General features: G+C 35.3%; 1 protein-coding gene across 5 annotated transcripts in view; it reads left to right on the top strand.

The window, feature by feature from the left end:
* The window catches only part of LOC150104041 (ecotropic viral integration site 5 ortholog-like), a 340,587-nt gene that overhangs the window by 247,397 nt on the left and 67,271 nt on the right, over positions 1-25,919 (top strand). For all 5 annotated transcript variants that reach the window (XM_090396705.1, XM_090396704.1, XM_090396706.1 and 2 more), the window contains 3 exons: positions 6,874-7,041; positions 16,520-16,666; positions 23,506-23,655. In XM_090396705.1, the coding sequence (XP_090252831.1) occupies positions 6,874-7,041; positions 16,520-16,666; positions 23,506-23,655 (465 nt within the window). The remainder of the gene's footprint in view (positions 1-6,873; positions 7,042-16,519; positions 16,667-23,505; positions 23,656-25,919) is intronic.

Raw genomic sequence — 25,919 nt, 5'->3', positions numbered from 1 at the left:
GGAAAAAGGCAAAGGAACTTGGAGACGGGTATAAATTGTTCTATTCTAGAGCGAATAAAGAGGGAAGAAATGATGTTGGAATTGTGGTGTGTGGCAGAATGGAAGGGCGAAGTACTGGAAGTGAGTAGGAGGAACAACAAGATCATGTGAATGAAACTGGGTCTTGGAGAAGAGCAACTGGTTGTCTTATGTGTATATGCCCTGCAAGTTGGCTGTACAGCAGAAGGGAAAGGTGAGTTATGGAACATGCTAAATGAAGAAATGAGGGAACTGGAAGAAAACAAGATGGTGATTGTTGGAGGGAGACAGAATAGGGACTGTGAGAGTGCGCATGGTGGCCAAGGAGTGTGAATGATGAACCTGGAAGGAGAGAGGATTTTGGACTTCACAGTAGCGTTTGATCTGGCAATTGTGAACTCCTTTTTCTGCAAGAGGGAAGAACATTTGATAATATTTAGAAGTGGCAACAACAGCTCACAGATTGATTACATTTTGACTAGAAGAAAACATCTTAAGGCAATAACAAATTGTAAGGTAATCCCAACAGATCAAGTGGCACAGCAACACAGTCTGCTGTTTGCAGATTTTAAAATAAGGTTGAAGATAAGAACCTTTGAAAGCCATGGGAGGAAGACAAGCAAGTGGTTTCGCTTAAAAGAAGACAGTGTGAGGAACCGTTTTAGAGAGAGGGCGTTAGAGAGGATTTCAGATGGACTAGAAAGTGTACAAGATTGGTGGAGACATAATTAAAAAAGCAGTTCTAAACTGCTCAATTGAGGGGCTTGGCAAAACATCCGGAAAGATTAGAGAGCAGGAAGGTTGATGGTGGAATAATAGTGTACAAGAAGCAGTGATGGCTAAGAGGAAGGCAAAGCAGAAGTGGGATGAGTTAAGAGTGGAAGAGGACAGAGAGGAGTACAGAGAGAAAAGCGAGAAGCCAAGCGAGTTGTTGCACAGACAAAGGCCATGGTATATCAAGATCTTTATGATCAATTAGAAACAAAGGAAGGACAGAAAAATTTATCTATTTGCAAAAGGTAGAAATAAGGCATCAAAGGACATATTACATGTGAGGCAGATCAAAGACGCTGGAGAAAAGGTATTAAGGAGGAATGTGGATATAAGAAACAAATGGAGAATGTACTTTGAAGGACTTTTGAATGAGGAAAATGCAAGGACTCGCAGAGAAGACAGGCAGCCTTATAAGGGGATGGTGCAGAACATTAGTAGAGTGGAAGTGAAGGAGGCCATAAAGAGGATGAAGAATGGAAAATCAGCGGACCCTGACAGGATCCCAGTGCTGGCATGGAAGGCACTGGGGGAAAGAGGGAATTGACCTGCCATGGGTCCTGTTAATAAAAGTTTGTCAACAGGAAAATATACCCTAGGAATGGAGGGGGAAAGTACTCATATCCCCCATCTACAAGGGTAAAGGGGATGCACAAGACTGTAAGAATTACAGAGGAATAAAGTTGATGTCCCACACAATGAAAATCCTAGAAAGGGTTCTTGTTGGAAGACTGAGAAAGAAGGTGGAGATTGCAAAGGAGCAATTTGGCTTCATGCCTGGTCGATCGATGACAGATGCTATCTTTGGGTTACGGCAGATGATTGAAAAGTTTTGAGAGAAGCAAAGTAAGCTACTGTAATAATGTGTCGCTATTACTTGTTATTTATATTTATTCCTTTCTTATTCTCACTATTCTACCTTACTATTGCGTACTTAGTTTATCTACCTTTTGCACACTAAGAGTTTTATGCTTAAGGATACTAGAAAATTTATTTGATAAGACTGTGCCCCTGGTATCTTTTAATTGGCATAAAACTCAGTAATACGGCCAGTTGATTTCTCTCTCTCTTTCTCTAACACAAATTCCTTCAGTAAAACTTTACACAAACAGTTGTGGTCTATTTGCACTTAACTATACACTTCGGCTATCTTACTTGGTTTCTCGCTCTTAAGTTTGCGTTATTTAGGAACAGTGCATTGTAAAATAAACAATCAGGCGGCTCTCTATTGACATATAATTATAACACATTTTATTTTCAATAAAAACAAAGTACATTAAATAAGTGATAGGGAGGTTACTCTCTCTCTACCTATCCTTATACTTTTGGTATAAGGAAAAAACTTTCCCTTTTCAATATTAAATGACAAGACAATATAATTACTCTGTTACTTCTCTGCTAAAAAAAATCAAATTGCCGAGACTAATTTACTCATAAAGAGATTAGCTAGCTATGGCAAGTTATCTTACAATTTATATTAGAGTCTAAACACAAATCAGAGGACTCTCTTATAGATATTTCTTATTACTATTTCTTATCATTCCATTTTATGACATCGTCTAGATTACAAAAAGAATGTAACACACTTACAGAGGCTCTTTGTCACGACACCTTCCAAAGGGCCTGCGTCAAAGTCACTATGGTTTTTCTATCATCAGAGGCCTTAGGTTTCCATCTGGAGAGTCTTGTTTCAGGGGGCACTTCGTCGGAATATTTGGCAGGTCTTGGACTGCAGTCTTCCCGGTACTCAAAAGTTCAGGCAAGAAGTTTCAGCATACAAGCTTGACAATCACTCTGCGGCTTTTGGCTTCTATTGACTTCCCACAGCACTAGGACGTCCAACCAACACTTAGCTTTGGCTGTTCTCCCAATTTTTCCTCTGGCATAGGCTCGCCGTAAAGTCTCGTCCTCTAGGTCCAACTGCTTCTGGTTTTCTGCCGACTGCCTCTGGCTCTCTTCAGTAACAGCACTTCGCCTCTCCTCTTAGTAACTGCAGCTTGCCTCCCTTGATAACTGCGCCTCGCCTCTCCTTCGGTAACTGGACCTCGGCTCTTCTGTCGGCAGCTGGATCTTGCCTCCCCTCTGTCAGCAACTGGACCTCACCTCTTCTCTCTCGGCAACTGGACCTGGACTCTCCTCACGATGTTCGACTCAGTCCCCTTTTATTTTCGCCTTCTCGGGACCTTGCATCAAGGGTTGTAAACCCCGAAGAAATTGGCAGTTTTCCTTGATCTTTTTGTTAAGGCCGACCCGATCTTTCATCTCCTCCGTGCACTCTTTTTTTCCTTGTCTTGTCGGGCAGCGGAAACTTCTCTGAAACTAGCGGATCTCTTTAATACTAACTTTGAAGGTGTTCATGTGCAGAGCTCGCAAACAATTTTCTCTCTCACTTAATCGTAAACAACTTTGTGCTCTTATACATAGCTATTATAAATAGCTTTCGATGGCAAAGCATTTGTTTTGCCTTTGTTTTTGACATTCTAGAAACTTTAGCTAAAAACAGTAAATACAATCAATTCCCATAGGGTTATTTACATTAAAATTTCACATAATATACATAGAGACAAATAAGGTTATTTTTGTACAGTTCTCATGAGACTTGACCTCTGTAAAAATCGATGTAAAGCCCTTTGATATTTTTAAGCTACATCGAGTTTTACACTACATCTGGTATTTATTGATCTGGAGAAAGTGTATGATAGAGTGCCAAGGCAAGAAGTCTGGAGGTGTCTGAGGGAGAAGAAGGTACCGGAGAAATATGTCAGGTTGGTGCAGGAGATGTACAGAAATGTGAAGAAGAGTTTGGACATGCCTGGGAGAGACAAAACTGGAAAGTTGGAGGAAAGTACTGGAAGAAAGAAGTATGAGACTGAGCAGAAGTAAGACAGAGTATATGTATTACAAAATGGATGACAGCCAGGAGACAGATCTGGAGCTGGAAGGAAGTGTCATCAGGAAGGTCAGTGAATTTAGATACTTAGATTCAGCAGTGAAAGAGGATGGAGGAACTGGAGAGAGATGGCTGGAGTGTTATGTGATAAGAGGGTGCCGATCAATCTAAAAGGCAAAATCTACAGGACAGTAGTGAGACCAGCTATGATGTATGCTATGGAAACTTTGGCCCCTGAGGAAAATAACATCAGCAGGATGGAGGTAGTGGAGATGAGAATGCTTAGGTGGATGTGCGGTGTGACCAGAAAGGATCATCTGAGAAATGTATGGGGAACAGTGAAAGTTACGAACTTAGGAGCAAAGATACATGAGACAAGGTTGAGATGGTTTGGTCTTGTGATGAGGAGAGAGGACGAGTATGTGGGAAGAAAGGTCATGCAGATGGATGTGCAGGGGAGGAGGAAGCATGGGCGGCCAAAGAAGAGATGGTGGAGGAGGACTTGAGGATGAAGAACTTGGATGTGGTTACAGCCCAAGACAGGAGGATGCAGAGGAGACTCACTACAAACAGCGACCCTACTTAAGTGGGACAAGCTACAGAAGAAGAAGAGAACAAGAAATCAAATCAATACACTCAGTGGGAGGAGGTCCAAACTATCTCTGTGAAGCTGTATTTTCATGTTCTTTTGCATAAGTGACTTTTAACTTGAATTTTCAAGAATATGACTAATGTTTTTTATTTTCAGTCATTTTTTTTGGGCTAGCGCTCAAAATATTGTTAATGCATTAACTTACCTTGCCAACGAGTTTCAGATGTATGAATGCTTTCAGAGTTCTGATTAGTTTATTCAGAATCAGCTGTTAATGACGTCAATCAACAGAGTTAACAAAAGCTAGTGATTGATGGAAGCCTGTTCGCAGGGACAAGGTACCGGCAGTATCACCACGGCAACCGTGGATCTCTCAACCAGTTATCCCTTGTGTATAAGACGACCCCCAATTTTTGATCTAAAAATTTTAGAAAAAAATATCGTCTTATACACAGAAAAATACGGTACATTTCTGTACCTATGAAATTTTGATTTCTGCTGTTACATAATGTAGTCCTTCAATTGTCATATCACAACAGTTGTAGGATTTTATAAATATCATTGGCTTAATAATTAGGCCTTCTAATGTTGGCATTTTCATTTCTTGTCTAGTTTTCCAGTTTGTAAAAGAAAATTCATTTCCAAGGGAAGTCCATGATATTTAAATTAATCAGTCTCTTGGAAAGAAAAAAGTTTGAAGAATTTCACTGTATAAACTAATTATCACAAAATATCGAAATAATGTGCGAGTGCATTAATTTTTGTATCTATTGTTTCTAATGGGTATCTAATCATTTTCATTGAAACTGTTTTTTAAATAGAATTATTTTCAAACTTTCTAATAAATCTTTAGTACAGTTATGCAATTGTAACTATCACAAAGGAAATTTCTTTTAGGTAGTAGTTATGATTTGATAATATGTACATCTTCACTATCCTATTAATTCCAAAGATTTGCTCATTTGAACCTATTTTCTTGATGCAGTTTTTTTTTTTTTGTGAAATGCTTTCTAGTTGATTCTGAGATTATGACATCTACCAGAACCAATCTAGAAATTGTGCTCTAGAATTGGTAATATCTTTCAAACAAAAAATCCCACCCATTGGTTATGCACACAGTGCTCAGATAATTATGTTGCATGCGATTAATGTAAATAGAGAAATCTGATTACTAAACTCAGTTTGTTGCTGTCAGGACTGCTACAAAGGTGTTTTCCTTTCATCTTATTCAATATAACACTCCTGTTAAGTCATACTCATACTGCTCTAAATGGACACATGGATATTAATTTTATGCTTGTCAATAATAGGGTAGTGAAGATGCACTCATTATCAACTCATTTCCTTTGTGATTGTTACCCTTGCATAACTGTACTAAAAATTTGTGATTCTGAATTTCTTTGTGTCTATTTTGTTCTGTTTCTTTTCCCATTTCTGTGGTTTAGCAGTCCTATAGACAGCTTCCTGTATTGGTACCATGTTTTAAAATAACGAGTTTAATAAAATTAAATTAATATAACCCTACAAGTTTTGTAAGTTGTCAGGAGTATTAGCAAAAGCTGTACAAAAAAAAAAAGACTATAAAGAGACTGTTTTTTAAATAGAATTATTTTCAAAATTTCTAATAAATCTTGGGTACAGTTATGCAAAGGGTAACTATCACAAAGGAAATTTCTTTTAGGTAGTAGTTATGATTTGATAATGAGTGCATCTTCACTAGCCTATTAATTCTGAAGATTTGCTCATTTGAACCCATTGGACTCCCTGGAGGTGTCACATAATAATAATAAACAATTAATTACACATATTAGATGTTATCAGAACTTCACAATTGGTACATGTAAATAAGTAATAAGTAACCAATTATTACATTTTGTTCAATTTACACACTGTAATAATTATTAACAATTATTACACTGTTCCACTGATATTTTGTGGAGATCTGAAGCTTCTTTGAACTTATTGTAAAACTGTTACAATCAATATGAGACATATTTGTTTTTCACCAAACTACTTGATGGTCTGCAGTAGTTGTATGGGATGCTCAATGGGATGTGTTTGTTTTTCAATGTCTTGTGTGTTCAGACATGTTGATTCCCCCCCCCCCTCCCTATCCTGCCTTTCCATCTGGCCTATATAGCAAATGCCACAAGAGCAATGAATTTCATAAGTGCCTGGTTTTTAATGAGATGATGTGGAGGTTTTGGTGCATGTCAGAATCTGGAGATTTTATGAAATGGTAAAAAAAAGAGTACTCATGGAGTAATTTTGCCACTTTGTCTGTAATGTTCTTGATGTAAGCTGATTGCATTCTTAAATCTTGTTTAAGTTAAGGAGTTGTCAGAGGTGTATTAAGAATTTTGTGATAGTCTTGGGTTCATGACTATCTAGGGTGAGGTTATGCCTCAGATAGCACAGTCTTCATTCCTGTTAATTGACATACTGGACATATTGTATGCTCTATCTCATAATATTTTAATCATGTCATCTCAGAATCAACTACAAAGTATTTCAGGAAAAAACTGCATCAAGAAAATAGATTCTTTGAACTTTATTAATGATTGAGAATTCTTCAAAAAGTTAAAACAATTTTCTCTTTTAGGAAAGTTCAGCCCTTGCAAATCGACTAGTTGAAGGACAGCTTATTCGAGCGCAAGAAGCAGAAGATAGCTATATAATAAAACGTCAACTGGCATCACTTAAACAGCAAGAACAGTCAACTCAACAACAACTGGAATGGGCATATCAAAGAATTGAGGAGCTGCGTGAAGTAATTTTTTATTATAATTTTTTAATTGCTTATAAGTTTGAATGGCAAAAATAAATAATGATTAAAATACAGCCTTAAACCACTTTTCATGTTATATTATTATTTATTTTTTTTTTGTATGCATACAATGTAAATTTATCATATTCAAATAGATAAAATTTCTGTAAGAGAAATTCAGCTTGCATTGTAGTAATTTATGACTTATGATCTGTTTAAATACTTTAGTTACTTTTGATCTTGTGATTATTCTGTTCTGATCTGGTTATCAAACAAAAAAAATTTACTAAGAAAATGCAAGATATTTTAAGATATTTTGATATAGAACAATATATCTTTTAAATAACATTTTCTGTTCCATTGTTCCTGAAATTTTATTCATTGCTGAAATTCCGTAAAGTTTTAAATAAGATTTTTTTAAATTAAAGTGACATTAACGAATATATTTAAACAACAGTGTTGACACAAAAAAAAAGCATCTTTTAAAAGAAGTATTAAAACTTCTTTTTTTCTTTAAAGTAAAGAAATAAGGTTGTATGCCTTTAAGTAAATTAAAAGAGATTTCATATGCTCATTATTTAACAAGACATATGAAAATTATTTTGTTTTAATTTTTTTTAAATTGATATATCATTTTTAAGGCCATTCTAACCTCGTGATTAAAAATTATTGAAAGAAAGAGAGAGAGAGAATGATAAATATCCATTAGTAACGAAACAGTTTTTACCTCTGAAACTTAAATTCTTATTGTGACTGATAGCTTTTGAGAATACAACCATCGGTATGAGATTGCTCTACTTAAAATATCACACTCAGGAGCCTATATATGTGTAAAAGAGCCCGTTTATTTGCTGTTAACTAGTATAACTAGTTTAAAAATTCTGAGGACAAAAACCCCAATACCATAAAATCTCACATTTGAAAGTTTTTTATTTTTCATAAATTAACTTTCATTTATTATATTAATCAAGAACGTTATTATATTAACCAGAGGAGTTTCCTTTTGCAAACCACTAAAAGAATAATAAATGTCAGTTATTGTTTTATAATGCCCAGGTGGCAAAACAGTTTTTGCATTTAAAACTTAAAGAATTTGAGTTTCAAAGCGAAACATTTTTTGGTACTAGTTATTATCCTTAATTTTAATAAACCAAGATGACTATACTGTTTATATTCATAATTTATGTTAAGAATTTTCTTAAGAAAAATGCAATTTTGGAATTCATTCTATAACATTTTTTCCCCCAGAAGATGAGAATGAAAACAGTTTTAAAAACTGCTGTCAGACCAGTGAAAGCATTAATAAAAAGACAGAGGGTTCTTGGACAGAGTTTATCTTTTATGTAGTGCATTACCAAATTATCATGTTGAATATAAGTAGTGTTCTCATAAATTCTCAATCACTTTGTAACATTTTTGAAACATAAATACTGTTATTGTAAAGCGGTATGGGTGGATGTTTATTATCTTTCCTTTGGAATTTACTGTTGATGATGATAGGAGAATTATGATCTTCACAAGGTGGAGATGCAAGGGAGAATTGTGAGGTGGTTGACAGGATGATATGTTTTGTCATATGTTGCTATAGGCCAGGGAATGTGGAGGATGGTGATGAACAAATGTATAAGCAACTTGGGTTAGTGAACAAGAGAAGAGTCATCATTATGGGTGATTATAATTATACAATCACTCATAATGATGACTCTCTTAATCGGAATTACTATATTGGAATTGGAATACAATCTATATTGGAATTACTCTCTTAATTCCAATCTATATTGGAATTAAGAGAGCTTTTCAGTCTAAGAAAAACTAATTTCTTGAGAGATAACTGTCTTAGATCTGATCATTTCATCAGAGGATGTGATTGTTAGCGAATGATGCATTTCCCTCTAGTTGGTGAGAGTGATCATGAAACGATCATACCAGAGTGGTGGCTAATCATGATAAGACTTCTGTCAGGAAAGGATATGTGTGACGCTACAAGGCTGTTAATTATGAAAAGCATTGGAGACAGCATGGAATGGAGAATTAAGTGGAAAGAAGATAAATGTTGCTTGAGCACTGACTAAGAGCTGTTTAGCAGCAGCAATGTATGCATGTATTAAAGTCAGAATGCTGAATAACATAAATGACACATAGATTAAAGAATTAAGTGTGAAATCTGGAAGATGCATACTGTGGTGGCAGTACAAAATGAATAGTGGTAATAATCAGTTGCATGAATAGTATAAAGAATCGACTGGTAAGGTGACTAGTTTGGTAAGGGCAGCAAAAGTGCAGTATGAGCAGAAACTAGCAAATCAGGAAGAAACATCCTAGAGCATTTATGTGGCAAGTAGAAGGAAGAATGATTATGGTAAGATGAGGTTTGTGGATGAAGATGGTGGAATAATAACTGCTGCAGAGGACATAGTTTAGTAGGGTGAGAAATTCATCAGGTGTTTCATCCTTATCAGTGTGAAATTGTGAGAAGCTCAAGTGTAGAGGAAATGGGAGAAGATAGTTTACTCATGAGTGAGCAAAAGGTGTATGAAGAATTAAAGAAATGTATAACTTAGGCAGTAGTGCTTGATGATACATCATTGTATGTCTTAAAGAGACTACTCCAAGAGTCTTACAACATTCCCAAAGGTGGAAGGAAGATAAAATTGAAGATTATGATAAAGCCAACAACTATAAATTATAGTCCAATCTGTGTGTCTGGAGTTGTTTTAGGATTTTGGAGAGGTTGTGAGAGCTAGGATACAGAATTGGGTTGCTAATAGGATTCTCTGTGATGGTCAGCATGGATTTGTTAAAGGAAGTTCATGTTTTACTAATTTACTTGTGTACTACAACAAGGTGATGAATACATTGGATGAGGGAGATCCACATATGGTGGTATACTTAGATTTTTCGATGGCTTTTGATAAATTGCCATATGACAAGTTGGTGACTAAATTGGAACAGATGGGATAATGTACTGATTAGTAAGTTGTGTATGTGATTGACTGTCAGATAAATATGAGCAAGTTGCATATGGGATGCAGTATGCTGAAAGAGACATGTCCCTAGTAGTATGCCACAGAGGTCTGTTTTGAATCCATTGTTAAATTGCAATATTAATGATATTGGGATTAGTTGAACTGGAGATATGCAGATGATGCAAAATTAGGTAGAACAATGAGGAGTCAAGCAGATGTTGCAGGTTTACTGGAAGAGTTGAATAGGGCAAGTGGTTGTAAAATTTGGTACGCAAGGATGGATGCAAAGTGTACACTTACTTGGTGGGGAAACTTTGAAGTAGATAAGTAGTTGAGAGATCTGGGAATCTTAGTGGACAAGGATCTGAAGTTTAGAAATTACATTGCATAAGTTGTGAAGCCACCACATTGGATGGCAATAATGATGTAGAGGACTTAGACATGCAGAAATAAAGAAGTTATGGTTCCATTGTATAAGACTTTGATCAGGCATCATATAAATTACTGTGTGCAAATTTGGTTACTTGGCTTTCATGGGGATGAGGATGTATTAGAAAATATCTAGAGAAGATTGACTAAATTTGTATCTGATCTTTGAAATGTTGGGAATGAAGACAGATTGAGGAAATGAAATTTGCAGAGCTTCATGAATAGAAAGGGTGTGGTCACAATATGGTTGAAACGTAAGTTGGTAAGCAGTTGTTACCAGGTTAATAGAAGTAACTTTCATAGAAGGGAAGAGGGTGGGGGGGGGGTGAGTTTCCTTGGAAACTGTATAAGGGAGGTGTGAGTAAGAGAGTAAGGTGAGCAGCATGGAGAAAGGTTGATTGGGGGGGGGGGGGGCAGAATGCATTTCTTGAGGGTGGAGAATCTAGACATTTGGATGTTTAAAGCACGGTTGGATGAGCTCTGTGTGTATGTGTGTGCATTACGTGAGTCTTGACTCCATGGAGGTCTGATATTAGTAATTTTAAATCACAAAATGAAGGAATGTTTTTAGGCTCTTTTTTTCATGTTCTGCTTGAAAAAAAAATTAAATTAAAGTTATGCAAATGATATTTTTAAAAGAGCCTTAAAATTTTTTTTCCCCTTTAGCCTTAGCTAAGCCAAACCTTCCCTTGCTATCTGCAAGTTTCTTATAAGAAGAGTTTTTTAAATAGATATCTGGAGCATGAAGACAGAATTAATATCCTATTTTCTTAGTAAATCACTAAATGAAATTATCTGTCCCACTCATTTCATGATATTATTCTAGGATGTCATTTTTGACACTTTATTGTAGGTGGAAAATTTTTGTTTAGCATTATTTTCTGTTTGAGAATTATTGTCCATTAGACAGTTTTCAGTCATTAATAGTAATCTGCTAACTGTCTGCACGGTTGGCCTAGTGGCTTTGCGCTTCACAACCATATGCCTGGGGAAGGAGTGGCCTAGGTTCAATTCCCATCAACAACGTGAGGAACTCAAGGATCTTCCTCAGCCATAGCTAAGTTAGCTGGTCTTTGGCTTGGACAGCAGGGTTTTTCCGCCAGCTTATCTGGTGTTTTTCATCCCGCAAGCAGGCAAACCGGTCCGAGGACACACACAGATTACAGTCAGGAATACTGACCCAACCATAGTTCTGATTCGTCAGCCTATGCTGGCTCCGGAGCCCGGATAAAATTTGGGAGGAGTAGATGGTACCGTGAACTCCTGTATAAAGGGGGAACTCTGTATCACACGGAATTTATTTATTTATCTGCTAACTTACTAATCTGCAACTTTTCATTCCTGTTTCACAGAAACAGGAATGATACAAAACTAAGCTGAAAAAATTACTTATCAGTACTGCCACTGAACGTTTGTATCCCTTCGTGATAGTTTTTTTAAAATTGCAGATTTAACACTTTTTTTTTTTTATCCCATTCACTAGAACAGCTGACATCTTGCTAATTCAATTTTCAACCTTATACTTGACAAGAAATTGTATTCTTATTTCATTGATATTTGACTCTGCTGTAAACAACAAAAAAAAAGAGTGCATAAACTGTCTTCATGAATTTTTTTGTATACTATGAAAGCACTTTGTTTCACAAGTCAGTCGCTTCCTAGAAGTGAATTTTGATTTTTCTTTTCTCTGTAGAAGGAAGATTTGTTGTGGTGATGTGAAATAACACATTGGCAGAAATCATGAAGGATTTCCAGAATTCTGTAATCTAATTAACATATTTCATGGTATTTCAATGCTGAAAATTATTTTGGTTTTTTACAATTCTTCACTATTTCTCTGAATTACTTTGAATGATAAAACAAAAATTAAGACACCAATGAAAATGCTAAACTATGTTATTTAAGCAGAACACAAATTTATTTTATATCAAGACATAACTCCCATAGAATAAACCATTGTGCTGTTGCATCCAAGGCCATGTTATCTTGAAAGCTGAGATTGTCTGGAATTCTTAGAATTTCTGTAGCTTGATTGAAGTGACTTTCAAAGTGCAGAAAGAGAGCATGACACTTCAATCCTACTCTGTCTAGTATTTCTGTGTAGTTGTGTGATATGTGAGCCTAGATGTTTGAATTCTTTTTAGATATCTCATCTTCTTTGTCTTATCTCCAATGTGTTTGACTAATGTTATTCAGTGAATGATAAGGATGTTGATTGAGGTTGGGAGATACTTTTTAGGACTCAAAATGTAATATTTTTAGCTGCTATTTCTTGTATTCATATTCTTGTAAAGTGACAATCATTGGAGTACATTCAAGATGTGTTTGCCCTTAAGAATTGCCTTAGCTCTTTAGCCACAAGTCCTCATTATTCATATTTATGGAAATGTATATAAAGACTCTGTGTAAGTGATTAACAAAGCTTGGTGTACATGTGATGATCATATTCTTGATAAGAACTCTTAAGTAGGGTATACAGGATTCTATGATAGTACTGCACAATAAGTTTACTTTATTACAAACTTTTTGTTAAATAATTTTCCTCCAAATTAATCGTATTTGTTAGATCTTGTATTTTGGTCTTGTAAGGCATTTCTTATCTTGTTAGCCTGCCTAGATCTTCATCTTAATCTGAGTCTTTTTACTACAATCTGGCATCAAGCACGTCTGCTAATCTTTCTTCTCTCATTCTGTTTAAATGACCATACTACTTGAGATTAGCAATCATTCTTGATTGCTAAGAATGTTACGTTCCTTCCTAATATCTTTATTTTAAGCATGATTCAGCCATTGATGGGCTCTGTTCATGCATCCTAATTTCTCTTGCAGCTCTCATATCTGTAGCATCTAACCTTTGATTAATTGTTTTATTTCTAATACAAATTTCAGATTCATAAGTAAAATTAGTTTGAACACACTGTTCAAATCTGGGTAGTTGCCCTTCCCTTAATGCATAACATTATACATATCCACAAGGAAATGTGTTTTGCATTATGGGAGATACTGAGATAGGAGTGATGTTAGCTTGCTTCACCTTTGCAATGAGTTGCTCGATGTTGTACCACCTTACCCCAGTCCTGAAGATACTTTCAGGCGCAAACTTTGTTTGCTCACACTTGGATAAAGGATTAAACTAAATTTATTATTATTTTATACAACTAGTTTAATGTTTTGGCTAATTTTTGCTATTCTGTATAAATGTATTCATTTTACTACCCACTATATATTCTCTTCATAGTTTATTTCCATGATTAATTTGCCTTCATCACTAAAAATTGTGCCTAAATAGCTGAAATATTTCACTTGTTCTATATGTTCTTTGTGGATGCTCATATGATTTTTTTTTTTTTTTTGCTAATTTTCATACCAAATTTGTTATAGCAGTTATTCAATTTAGTTCAAGGGATCCTGAAGAATTAGATTTATTTAGGAATATAATATCTGCATCTTTTATGGGTGTAGATATTATACAAGTAACCTAGTCATGAAGATACTTAAAGTGGAAACTTTGTTTGCTTACACTTGGATAAAAGATTAAGCAAGGATATAATTTTTTGTCTGTTATAATTTACTTTGTAAGCAAGTGAAAAAACTTTTCATGACTACCTCTGATCCAGAGTATTTTAATAATAAGGTGATATACCTTTTTACTACTTCTATATGGAAAAATATAAGAATTCTGCATCGATATTTTCCTGATTGACCATAATCAAGATCACAGATATATTATTTTACGTTCTTCCATTTGAATGGTAGCTGATCTTCCTGTATGTCCATAGTAGGCCAACTTGCAGGAACAAGTAACTCTATGTATGCCTGGAACTGAGAGGGGAAGGAGTTTGTCTTTAGTAGAGTGGATAATGGTAGCTAGTTTTAAGTCATCTAATAATTAGCTTTAGCCTTCCTTACCATACAGGTCACCCTTCTTGCCTGTGCCTTGTACTGTTTATGGACTTCCTGACCACTTTTCTTTATATTCCTTCAACAGCTTTTTCTTTTCTTTTCTTTTCTGCAACTCCTGCTCAGTGATGCTATTCATCCTTAACTCCTGACTCTAGGTATAGTCTGATTTGGTTTTCTTCAAATATCCCTTGACCATCTCCCATGCGCTGTTAATGTTTCTCCCCTCCAAATTCTTATGCCTGCTATGCCACTGTTCTCAGCTGACTCCTCAGTTTATCATAATCACCTGCTTTGTAATTCCACATCCCTTCTTAATAGATATTTTTGCATGTTTGGGAATTCTCAGTTGATGACCACATGATCACCCCCCCCCCCCTCCCAAGCTGTGGCACATTGGTTATTGCTAAGTTTTCTGATGCTGTAACTCATTCCAGCACTCTTGAATCTCCTGTCCCCTCCAATTGTCTTGTTATCTCTTAGCAGCTGTATAAATTTCATTTTCTTTTCTCCCTGTGACCATTTCTCATTCTAGTCTGTGTTCACATAGTTGAAGTTCTCCATTATAATTAATCTGCACTACTCACTGTGATAATTTGCTAATGCATTCAATCTACATTCTCCCTTTAAAAGTTTATCATTTTCCTTTTGAAGTGTATAATTTTTTTGTTTTATTTTAGTAGCAGTATCTCAGGTATGAAAGGTGGTTTTGAAATTTTACATTTTCTCCTTATATCCCCTCTTTGTTCATCTTATGTTTTTATCTTTTGCTTAATATTTCTGTTTTCACATTCTTGTATTGCTATTTTTGTGTAACTCAGTTCAGTTAGGTGCCATGCATCTCATTTACAAAGCATGTGTAATGTGAAGAAATGAAAAAAAAAAGTTTTGAATATTTTATTTTGTGTAGTAAAAGAATTATTGAAGATTCTCTCCCCCCCACCTTGCAACCTTACACTCAGATTATGATGTATTAGGGTTCTTCTCCTTGTACACAGCTTTCTTTATCTGAGGAATTCCTGGGACAAACAAGCTAATTACCAGAATTTCTGGTAAATTCAGGTAATGGTATATTAAGAGAATAATATTTTTTTTGTTCTCCTGGAATTAGGTTCATTAATCACTTGAGTCTATATGACCATTTATACATTTTAATACTTGAATTGTTTTCACTATCAGTGGTGATTATTAACATGGAAGTTTTCCCAGAAATATTATCCATAATTATTAAACATAATTTTTTTATCACACTATTCATCAGCAAAGGACAGAAGGCTAAAATATAATTTATATTCTTTTAATTATAATTAAGTATATTTATAAATGGATAAAAGAAATAATTTTAACCTTTTATCTTAAAAACAGTTTAAAATATTCAGTAATACAAAAAAAAGTTATAAATAAAATAAAAATAATTTTATCCTTTCGAATGTCTGAATATTTTTTAAATGATTAAAGAATCAATCAATTTTTTAATTTCTTAAAATCTAAATAACTTGATACTTCTGTCACTAAGATGAGTTCTCAACTTGGTTACAAATATGCCTGATGTAGAAAAGGCTCTTTTTGATTCAAGAAGCTTGCAAAATATCTTGCAGTGCATTAAATAACATAATATTCATGTTCCATCTCAAAAGCAGTTTTTGCTTCAAATGTTTTTTTTTTTTAACTTTGAGTTTGACCATCTTCTGCACAGTAACATGGAACCACACTTTTTTTTGCACTTTCTTCATTACAGTTCTTAATAAAATATTGACACACAAATGATTTTGGATTAGATATTGAAGGATTAAAAAAAAATAAATAAAAAACAATGGCACATCAAGTGGTGATGAAGGTGACAACTGAGAACAGAACTGTGAGTTATTACCTGGATATCAAAGTTTAAATATTTTCCTATGAAAGTAAAAAATATATATTTCCTTATTTTGAAATATTATACTCAGGAAATAAGTATAATTCCACATGTTATACTCATTTAGAGAGTAATATTAGCATGCTTTCTTATTTTGGATGTAGAAAATATTACAATTCTGGGATTTCCCAGAATATTTATCTAATTCCCATTTTCAAATCAGATAGAACAGGTGGGATTCCAGTTTCCTGGAAAAGAAACTTTGATTTATATATATCTTACACAAGAATGTATCCTCTTTTTTTTTTTTTAATTATTTATTTCCTTACAGACAAATTCCCAGCCAAATTCATTGGACATTCCAACTGAAGATTTAATAAAGTCTATGCAAGAAGAACTAATAGCAGTAAAACTTAGAGAAGCTGAAAATCAAGAAAACATGCAAGATCTTATTCAGAAGATACAAGAATTAGAAAGTGTATGTATTTTTTTTTTTTTTTTCCTACTAGCTAAATATCTAGCCCATCTTTTGAAAGATAATATAAAAAAATCAGATTCCTTCATAAAGAATTCTAAACTTTTCACTTAAAAATTAAAAGGCATCTTCATCTTAAAAACAGACATCCTTGTTAGCTTGGATGCGGTTTTGTTATTCACCAATGTACCTGTTGAAGAAGTTATCAAGATCATTGACAATCTCTATCCACATGACACAGCTCAACTTTTTCATCATTGCCTCAAATTGAATTATTTCAGAGTGAAATAATTTATGAACAACTTGATGGCTTAGTTCATTGGCAGTCCCTTATCACTTCCTTGCTCTGATCTGTTCATGGAAAAACTAGGAGCTGACATCCTTTCCAAAGTAAATCCAAAGCCGTTGGTTTGGTGGAGATACGTAGATGATGCTCTCATAATTTGGAAAGGCACAGAAACTACCTTATTTGATTTCCTTACAAAAATAAATTCCTTCCATCAAAAAATAAAGTTCACATTAGAGCTTGAAAAAAATAATGAATTGCCTTTTCTAGATACACTAATAAAGAAACAAGAGAATGGACAAATCCAGCTCACAATCTATCGAAAACCAACAGACACTGGATGTTACCTGCACTTCAAATCGTCTCACCATATTGCGCAAAAACTTAGCACAATACATATGCTTAAAAATAGAGTGACCAATATTATCTCGGAAGAAAGAGATCTCCTTGATGAACTCGCTCTCATATCTCAAACACTAGTAAACAACAGTTACCCAAAAAAATAATCAAAAAGATTCTTCATAGAAACCCTCCACAGCAACAATCTCCTGTCGCGTAATATACATCGTTATCCCTTATGCAGGCTCAGTGTCAACAAAAATAGCCAAACTCCTTAAGTATTTCAACATCAGAGTTGCTCTCAAACCTGTCAAAACTATATACCACATATTAGGATCTTCTAAGGACACTGCTGCCTTCTTCAAATACGCAGGTGTATACAACATCCCATGTTCCTGTGGATTAAATTACATAGGCCAAACATCAGGAAGCCTAGAAATTCGAAAAAAAGAACATATAGGGGACGTGAACAACAACAGAACAGATACTTCAGGATTACCCCATCACTTCTCGATCTCTAACCACACCATTGATTGAGATAACAGCTCCCAATCGATAAGAAGAAGATTTTAGATGTAGAAACTTCAAAGAAGCCACAGTTGTACTCCACTCTTGAGAAAATCTAAACAGAAATCAAGAAATGATTCTGAAAGACATCTGGAAAAGCTAGAATTTCATTTTGCTAAAAACTATATAATGCACTCAATAAACAATGACTAAGACCCCATACTTATGATGTTACATGTCAGTTTTAATTTATTTGACCGTGTTATTCCATTCTTCTTTTTTACTAGCTAATGTTAGTGTGTACCATTATACTTGTCCTGAAGAAGCCAGACAGAATAGCTGGTGAAACTTGTTGACAATTTGTGCATATCGTTTATTAATATCTGGTCAATGAATAAAACTAAGAAAAAGCTCAAGTTTTAAAGTGTATGTATGTTTAATATAAACATTTTTTTTTTCAAAAATATGTTTGTGTTAATTAAAAAAAAATGAGCAAATTTATCAGCTAACCAGATCATTTTGTATTATGAAGTTGACCACTTTAAGCCAAGCAGACTTTAAGTTAAATGCTTAGTCATTTCTTACCTTAGCAAACATGGTAATATTGGACTTGCTCATCAAAAATTTGGACCAGAACTGAACAGTGTTAGTTTTCTAAAGGAAACTCGCAATAATGAGAGCTTACACAGGCTACAAATTAAAACTTATCAAATGGAGACCTCCATAACTTACTATACCTCAGTTAGTTATTCTTTTTCAAAATGATAATCAGTATTTTTTTTTTTTTTTTTTTTTTTTTGGCGGGATGGGTGCTCATGTAAGGGTTTTGACAAGCTAGAAAAATACATAGAACAAAAGTTTTCAAATTTATTTTAAACTGCTGACAAATATGAATTATTTTATAGGAGTAAATGTTTATTCGAATTCCCTAATTCCTTTTGAAGGATGATTCGTAATTTTTTCTTTAAATGACCATTTTTTGGTTTCTGATATGTGATGCACTAGTTCTTTGCTATTTGAAACACCAACAATGATGAACCATCACTAATCTGCCAGCATTCCTGATATCCTCTTTTTATGCTTTTATATATTCTGGTGACATCTTTTATCCTGCTCTTTGCTCACTACACTAGCATTCTCAGGAAAATATTCCAAATGAGATTCCAAGAAATGAATCTTGAAACACATACTACTGTCTGATTTTTCAAATTTAAGAATGGTTTGTAATCTGTATTTGAAATAAAGATCTTTTTCTACAAAACATTTTGCTATTATAATGTAAAAATTAATCTGTGCTTGATTTTTTTTTTAGTTTGTCACTGTTTCTTCAGCTATTGTACAATTAATTTCCTTATCTGGCCCCACTTCTATGAGCTTGGTGCCTAAAAACACTAAGAACTTAAAACCAAAGATACTTAAAACATTCACTATTTATGTGTAATGCCATAACAAATTGTTTCATTAATCCTGTCATGTATGAAAAGATAAAAGAAAATTATATGGATTCACTAAACTTTGGAGAGAGAGAGAGAGAGAGAGAGAGAGAGAGAGAGTGTGTGTGTGTGTGTGTGTGTGTGTGTGTGTTTAGCTTAGAATGAAGATTTCCTTCTTTATATCAATTTTTCAGGTTCTGGTAATCCCATTCACAAAGGAAAAAAATGGCATTTTCATATAACTAGATTGCTACTCCAGAAACATACAGAGAACTTTCATATCTCTGCATGTTAAATGCTTATTAGTCGTTTCTCTGTCTATATTCTTTATATTTCACATTTATGAAAATCTTAAACCTCTTGGTAATCTGTTGTACTAGATTTCACAGTTGATATGAACACATCATATCAACATCATCTTCAGCATTCTTGGTAATCTTTTAAATGAACAGAATAAATTACTGGGACAAAAGTGAAAAGATTTGCCATTTCATAGCAAAACACTTCTTGGTTGGAGAGCAGTGCTAACTACTTGGGCATGCTAATAATTTTAATTTAACTAAAATCCCACCATCATGTTGACCACTTTGCACTATATGAGACTGCCACCATGCTTATTGGAGTCCTGAAGTGGCTTGGAAATGTTCCATGTTTGTTTCAGGTAATTCTGAAATTTCTAGAGCAAGTTTCCTTGCTCTAAAACAGCATCAGGATTACATAACCCTTAACTCACTCTGGATACTAAGCCTAATGTACTATATGCTGCCAGCCTTTTGTAGATAGTAGTTTCACATAAAAAGACTACCTAAATTTCCAGGCACTGCTTTCTTTCCATTAAGCAAAAAGGATGGCTGACTGCCAGATATCAAAAAGTGGTATACAGGGGATGTGAATCTGCAAGATTTAAGGATAAATATTAGTTAAACAACTTCAGCAACATATACATCATGATTATAGACAGAGAGCTTTTGTCCCTTCGGACAGCTGTGCCAAGAATGTATATCTTCTTTCTTCTCTTCTCTCTGATTCCCAATGCCACCTTAAGCCTCTATGTATGGTGTCGCTGGACCTCCAAAAGGCCTTTGATAGCGTCTCCTTTCCTGCTCTCCTTCGAGCGTTGTCTATTGCTGGATGTCCAGAACCTTTTCTTTCCTATGTTATGGAGCTATACTTGGGTAGCTCCATCACTATCACTACAGGGTCCCGTGCAACTTCTATTCCTGCAGTGTGGGGTGTTCGCCAGGGGAGATCCTTTATTTCCTTTTCTTTAACTGCGTCATAGATGAGTTTCTTCATTCTCTTCCTTGCCATATAGGCTACTCTCTAGGTGCTTCTTCCTTTAATGCTATGGCCTTTGTGGACGATCTTATTCTCGTAGCCTCTACTAAGATAGGCTTGCAGGAACTCCTTGACCGGGCAGTCGACTTCTTCTCTATTTGAGGCCTTTCTATTAATGTAGAGAAGTTCTGCTCTTTAGCTCTTGTCCCCTCTAGTCATGATAAGAAGCTCGAGGTCGAGATTATAGTTTTCCCTGCACGGGAGGCTGTTGCATGCTTTGACCATCCCGGAAGAGTGGAGATACCTCGGTATCATGTTCACCCCCAAAGGAAAGGTCTTCTTTCCCCTCTATCCTAGAAGCTGGGATCGCTTCTTTGAGAAAAGCTCCTCTCAAGCCCCAGCAAAGACTGTTTCTCCTTTCCTACTATCTCCTACCTCGCTTTTACCACAAGTTAGTGCTTGGTAGGACATATATCTCGGTACTGTCCTGAATGGACAGGGCTATCCATTCAGCCATGAGATCATGACTCCGACTGCCACCTGACACTCCTACTGCATATTTCCATGCGAGGGTGAAGGATGGTGGGTTTGGGGTTCCATCACTTAGATGGCTGATCCCATGCCTGCGCTTCTGTCAAGAATCGCGCAGTTAGAACTATCTTCTTCCCCCATCCACATAGAGTTGTACTAGATTTCATTAATATGAACACAGATGGATAAGAAAATAACTATTTATTAACTTAAAAGCTAATTCCATTAATACATTAATACTATAGCCCATTAATACAAGAAGACTTTAGGCAGGCTAAAGGCTGGTCCCATTATCAAGGTACTTTAATCGAATCAGCACCTGCAGAACACAAGAGGTGGGCATCTCTGTTGCACTGTTCTGTAGATGGTGCTCCTTTAAAAGAGTCATATCTGGTGGCTCCCCAGCATGATTGGGTAAGGGATGGCACCAGACTCCTCCCTGGGTTCGAGTATATTGACCTTATCAGGAAGAGGATCAATGCCCTGCCTACTCAAGCCCACACAGCTCGATGGGGTAGTGACAATTCCAACTGTAGGGCTGGCTGCCACCACAGCGAGACATTGTCTCATATAGTCCAGTGTTGCTTCCGCACCCATGGGGTCCACATGAGGAGGCATGATGCTGTGGTCTCCATTCTGAACAACCGCTTTAAGAACAAAGGTTGGGAGACTGTGGTGGAACCACATTATAGGACCTCCTCAGGTTTGCATAAGCCAGACTTAGTGATTAAAAGAGATGGTGACGTTTGGGTAGTTGATGCCAGGGTTTACCAGCACCACCATCTCTTTACATGGCATATGGAGTGCAGATAGTTATAAGGACTTAAAACAGCCTGGGCGTACGCAAAAGGATATAAAAGTTCTTTTCTTGGGGGACCTACAGGGCACACTGGTGGCATGGCATTGCCACCAGAGAATGACTACAATGATAACTAGAACAGGCATAGGGTAAAACACTTGTAAAGGCTTAGGCCTATATCAAGTCTGGACGCGATGTAAATGTAGTACTGCCCATAACCAGTACAAAGATTAATAAAAAAAAATAAAAAAATAAATAACTAGTGGTGTACCACAAGGACTTTGGTCCACTGTTATTCAATCTGTACCTTAATGATATTGGGAAGGATTTGACAGGCAACATATAGCTATTTGTTGATGATGCAAAAATAGGTAGGGTAATCAGGAATGCTACTGATATGCAGTACCTGCAGAATGATTTAACTAGGCTGGAATCATGGACATAGGAAAATGGATGTCAGTAAATGAAAAGTCATGCCCTTTGGTGTGATTAGATATCCAATGTTGTATTATATCGGTGGGATTATGCTAGAAGAAACTGATCAGGCTAGGCATCTTGGAATGTTAGTAGATAGCAAATTGAAGTTCAAGGGTTATGTAGAAAAGATTGCAAATACAGCTCAAAAGATAATTGCAATGCTGAAACAGACTTTAACATGTAAAGATAAGATGAGATGGAATTTTGCCTTTTTACAAGGCCTTGACAAGACCTCACTTGGACTATTGTGCAGGTCTGGTCTCCTAGTGTGATTCTAATACAGTGGAGAGAGAGAGAGAGAGAGAGAGAGAGTGTGTGTGCAAAGAAGAGTGTTAAAATGATATCAGGATCGTGGAATACTGATTATGAAGACAAGTTAAGAATTTGTAGACTGCAGACACTAGTTTCAGTAAATGGAATTTTTCATTTTGTGGAGGGTGGGGAAAGGACAAGAGGGCATCCTTGGAAGCTAAGAAGGCAGGTGAGGGCTAGATTTTTCTCATTGGGTAGTATGTGATTGGAATGGATTGCCATTGGATGTGTTATGTGCAAGCTGTGTGAATGAATTCAAGAATAAGTATGATAGCTGGTGTGTGTGTGTGTGTGTGGCCTCCCTTGATGAGTGCATGACTCCCTGGAGGTCTCTTAATAATAATAATAAATTCTAGGAGACAATTAATCCAACATTTAAATCATTGGGTTGATGATTGTATGTATGCCATGAAACATCATTAGGCACTTACTGTGCCTAGGTATCATTTAGAACTGTAGAATATAGACTATTCACTCTATTGAGCATATGTATAATTTTATTTTTGTGCCTGTGAAACTGTCTTGGTAACCAAAGGAAAATATTGGAATAAGCATTAAATAAATTAATATCCCAGGCATTATTTTCTTTCCATTAAGCAACAATAGAATGGTAATCAGCATCTAAGTATCTACACCAGATTAATAAGTATTTTATTGTGCCACAGAAATCTATACAACATTCTCATATCCTTGAAAAATATAAGGATAGTGTTGGATTTCATTCTGCATAGAAATGAAATTTAACAACATTCTTGCTGACTTCATTAAACTTAAACATACTGATAAGCACCATGAGATCATTATATTTTAGATTCTTGAATATAGCTGAATTTGCTAGAATCTGTCACTCAATAATGATAGTTTTATTTTTTCTTTCTAGGCAAATAAATGCCTTAGAGAAGCTGTTCCAGATAGTTGTCTTGCTCAGTTGCAGGAAGAACTGATTGCATCAAAATTAAGAGAAGCAGAAGCTAATCTTTCCATGAAGGAATTATGCCAAAAAATTTCTGAATTGCAAACAATGTGGGAAGTAAGTTCTCTGAATTTTTATCTTTCATGGCTTTTAAGTAATTTGTGTTATATAGGAACTTGAAGTTTATTAGTACGTTATTATCCCACTCACTGTCTGTCAAAATTATGTCCATCAAAAGTATGATGCTAGCATATAAACAAAGAGTGAATGAACTTGAAATAGGTACATGACTTAACAACTCCAGACTTAAACAAACCTATACCATGCATAGTATATTGCAACATGAGATTTTTTTTTTCCATTCATGTTTTGAGAATAATGCTTAAACACACAATATTTTCTGAAAAAACCTTTATACATTAGATAATTGAAATATATCTTTACTGACATGGATAGAAATGTAAATTCCAACTCTAGATTTATGTTACTAGTAATTAAAGCAAAGTTGACAGAGCTCTTTTATAATACATCACCCTTTATTTCAACACCTATGACCTCTTCTAAAAGAAAATCTAAAGATTAATGAGAAGCCACAACAAAATAAATGTGATCACTGAAATATTCACATATCCCATACCTAAACAACCATAACCTGCATGTCTTTTTTGTGGGGGAGTGGAAACTCCAATTTTTGCTTGACTTTTCATGTTTTCAGTTAAGTTGAAATTGGAATGGAGACATAAAATACAGCAGGAATGGATTCTTATTAAGCCATGTCCTTGGAAAAATTCACTGAGCAACTTTGCAAATTGTGGCCTTGGCAGTGCCTTTCTCTCTATTTTTCTACTTGGACTCCTCCTGGCATGCTTGACAGAATATTGAGAGCAGGTTTATTTGCTTGCTGACCTGGAAACTCTTGGAAATCTTTCATCCACTTCAGGTAGCTTCTAAATAAGCATGGCGGTGGTCTCACATGGTACTGAAATTTGTCTGCCATCTAATAGTCATAAACTTCCATGTGTGCAGTGGGATTTGAACCTATGACATATTGGTTGAAGAGTGATAGCACTATCCTTTTGGAAAAACTTGAAACTGTTTCCCCGGTTGAGAAGTTTGTTTGTGTTTAGTGTTGAATATCTCTTTCTTTTTTCCAATGAGTATTGTCTGAATAAATCATCTTTTAGTTACTATTTAGCTATTTAGGATTATCTTACCTGTTTTTGAATATGCTTTGTCTTTCTTCACGCCATTTATAATAACATAGTATTGTTGTAATTCTTCTGTCATCTACATTTCTTTTTCATTGATGCCTATTATCAAATCTTCTGAAAGTAGTGTGTGTGTGTGTGTGTGTGTGTGTGTGTGTGTGTGTGTGTGTGTGTGTGTGTGTGTTTTCCTCCCAATAGTAACCCTACCAGGAGGTAATTTATTCCTACATTTCCAATTTTGTATCAATATTTACATTTATATTTTACATCTATATGTACGTATTCTGACCTTTACGTCCATATTTATAGTTATATTTATATATATACATATATTTACACTATATAATTTATGCAATATCAGTAATTTATGTTACTTTATGATAACTGGTAGTTGATCTTATTGGCAAATTTAATTAGTTCTGAGTAATACTTTTTTGATACTGGCCACTTGTCTCCAGAAATAATGACGTGTTGCATTAGGGGCATCCGGATGGAGTCCAGTAGATGACGTAAAGTATGTGTAGGTGTGAACTACAAATACATGATGGTGATTCCAGGATATGGAATCCATGTAAGTAGTGTCTTATTTTTCCATATCCCATTAGTAGTGTGGTTAAACCTGGAGTGTTTTTTCAGCCAGGGTCTGCTTCTGATGCTAGGAAAGAATTCTTTTGTTGTTGATCCATTTTTTGATGTTTTCCATTCTTTTCCCACAAGTCTAGGCTTCTTTCTTCTGCAAGTGTTTTTATAGCAGATTTCGAGTACTTTTGGTAACTTGTTTCTAGCTGCTTCTTTAGCCAACTGATCCACTCTCTCATTTCCTGCTACTCCAGTATGCGCGTTCACCCAACAGAACTTTATTTCCCATCCCAATAGAGTGATATTCCAAACCAGCTTTCTTGTCTGTTTTATTAATGCTATATGGTTGTTCTGGTTTTTTATGTTATCTATGGTACTTCTACTGTCACTGTAAATTGTTGCTGTCTTTTGATGTGAGGTGTTGACTTCTAATTCCTGGAGATATGTAAGTGAATGAACTATAGCAAGTTGTTCTGCTTGGTTGTTGGATCAGAGAGGATGCAGTCTTGAGCAGTGTTCTTGTATAATGGACTGCCTGTTATATGCAATGAAAGAACAGCCGACATTCCCTTCGGTTTTGCTTCTGTCAGTGTA

The sequence above is a fragment of the Typopeltis vanoorti genome, chromosome 8 (genome assembly GCF_054136105.1).
Source record: "Typopeltis vanoorti isolate ZY-2024b chromosome 8, IOZ_Tvanoo_1.0, whole genome shotgun sequence".
Taxonomy (NCBI): Eukaryota; Metazoa; Arthropoda; class Arachnida; order Uropygi; family Thelyphonidae; genus Typopeltis; species Typopeltis vanoorti.
The sequence above is the reverse complement of the archived record's forward strand: the minus strand, read 5'-3'. Positions and strand labels throughout refer to the sequence as shown.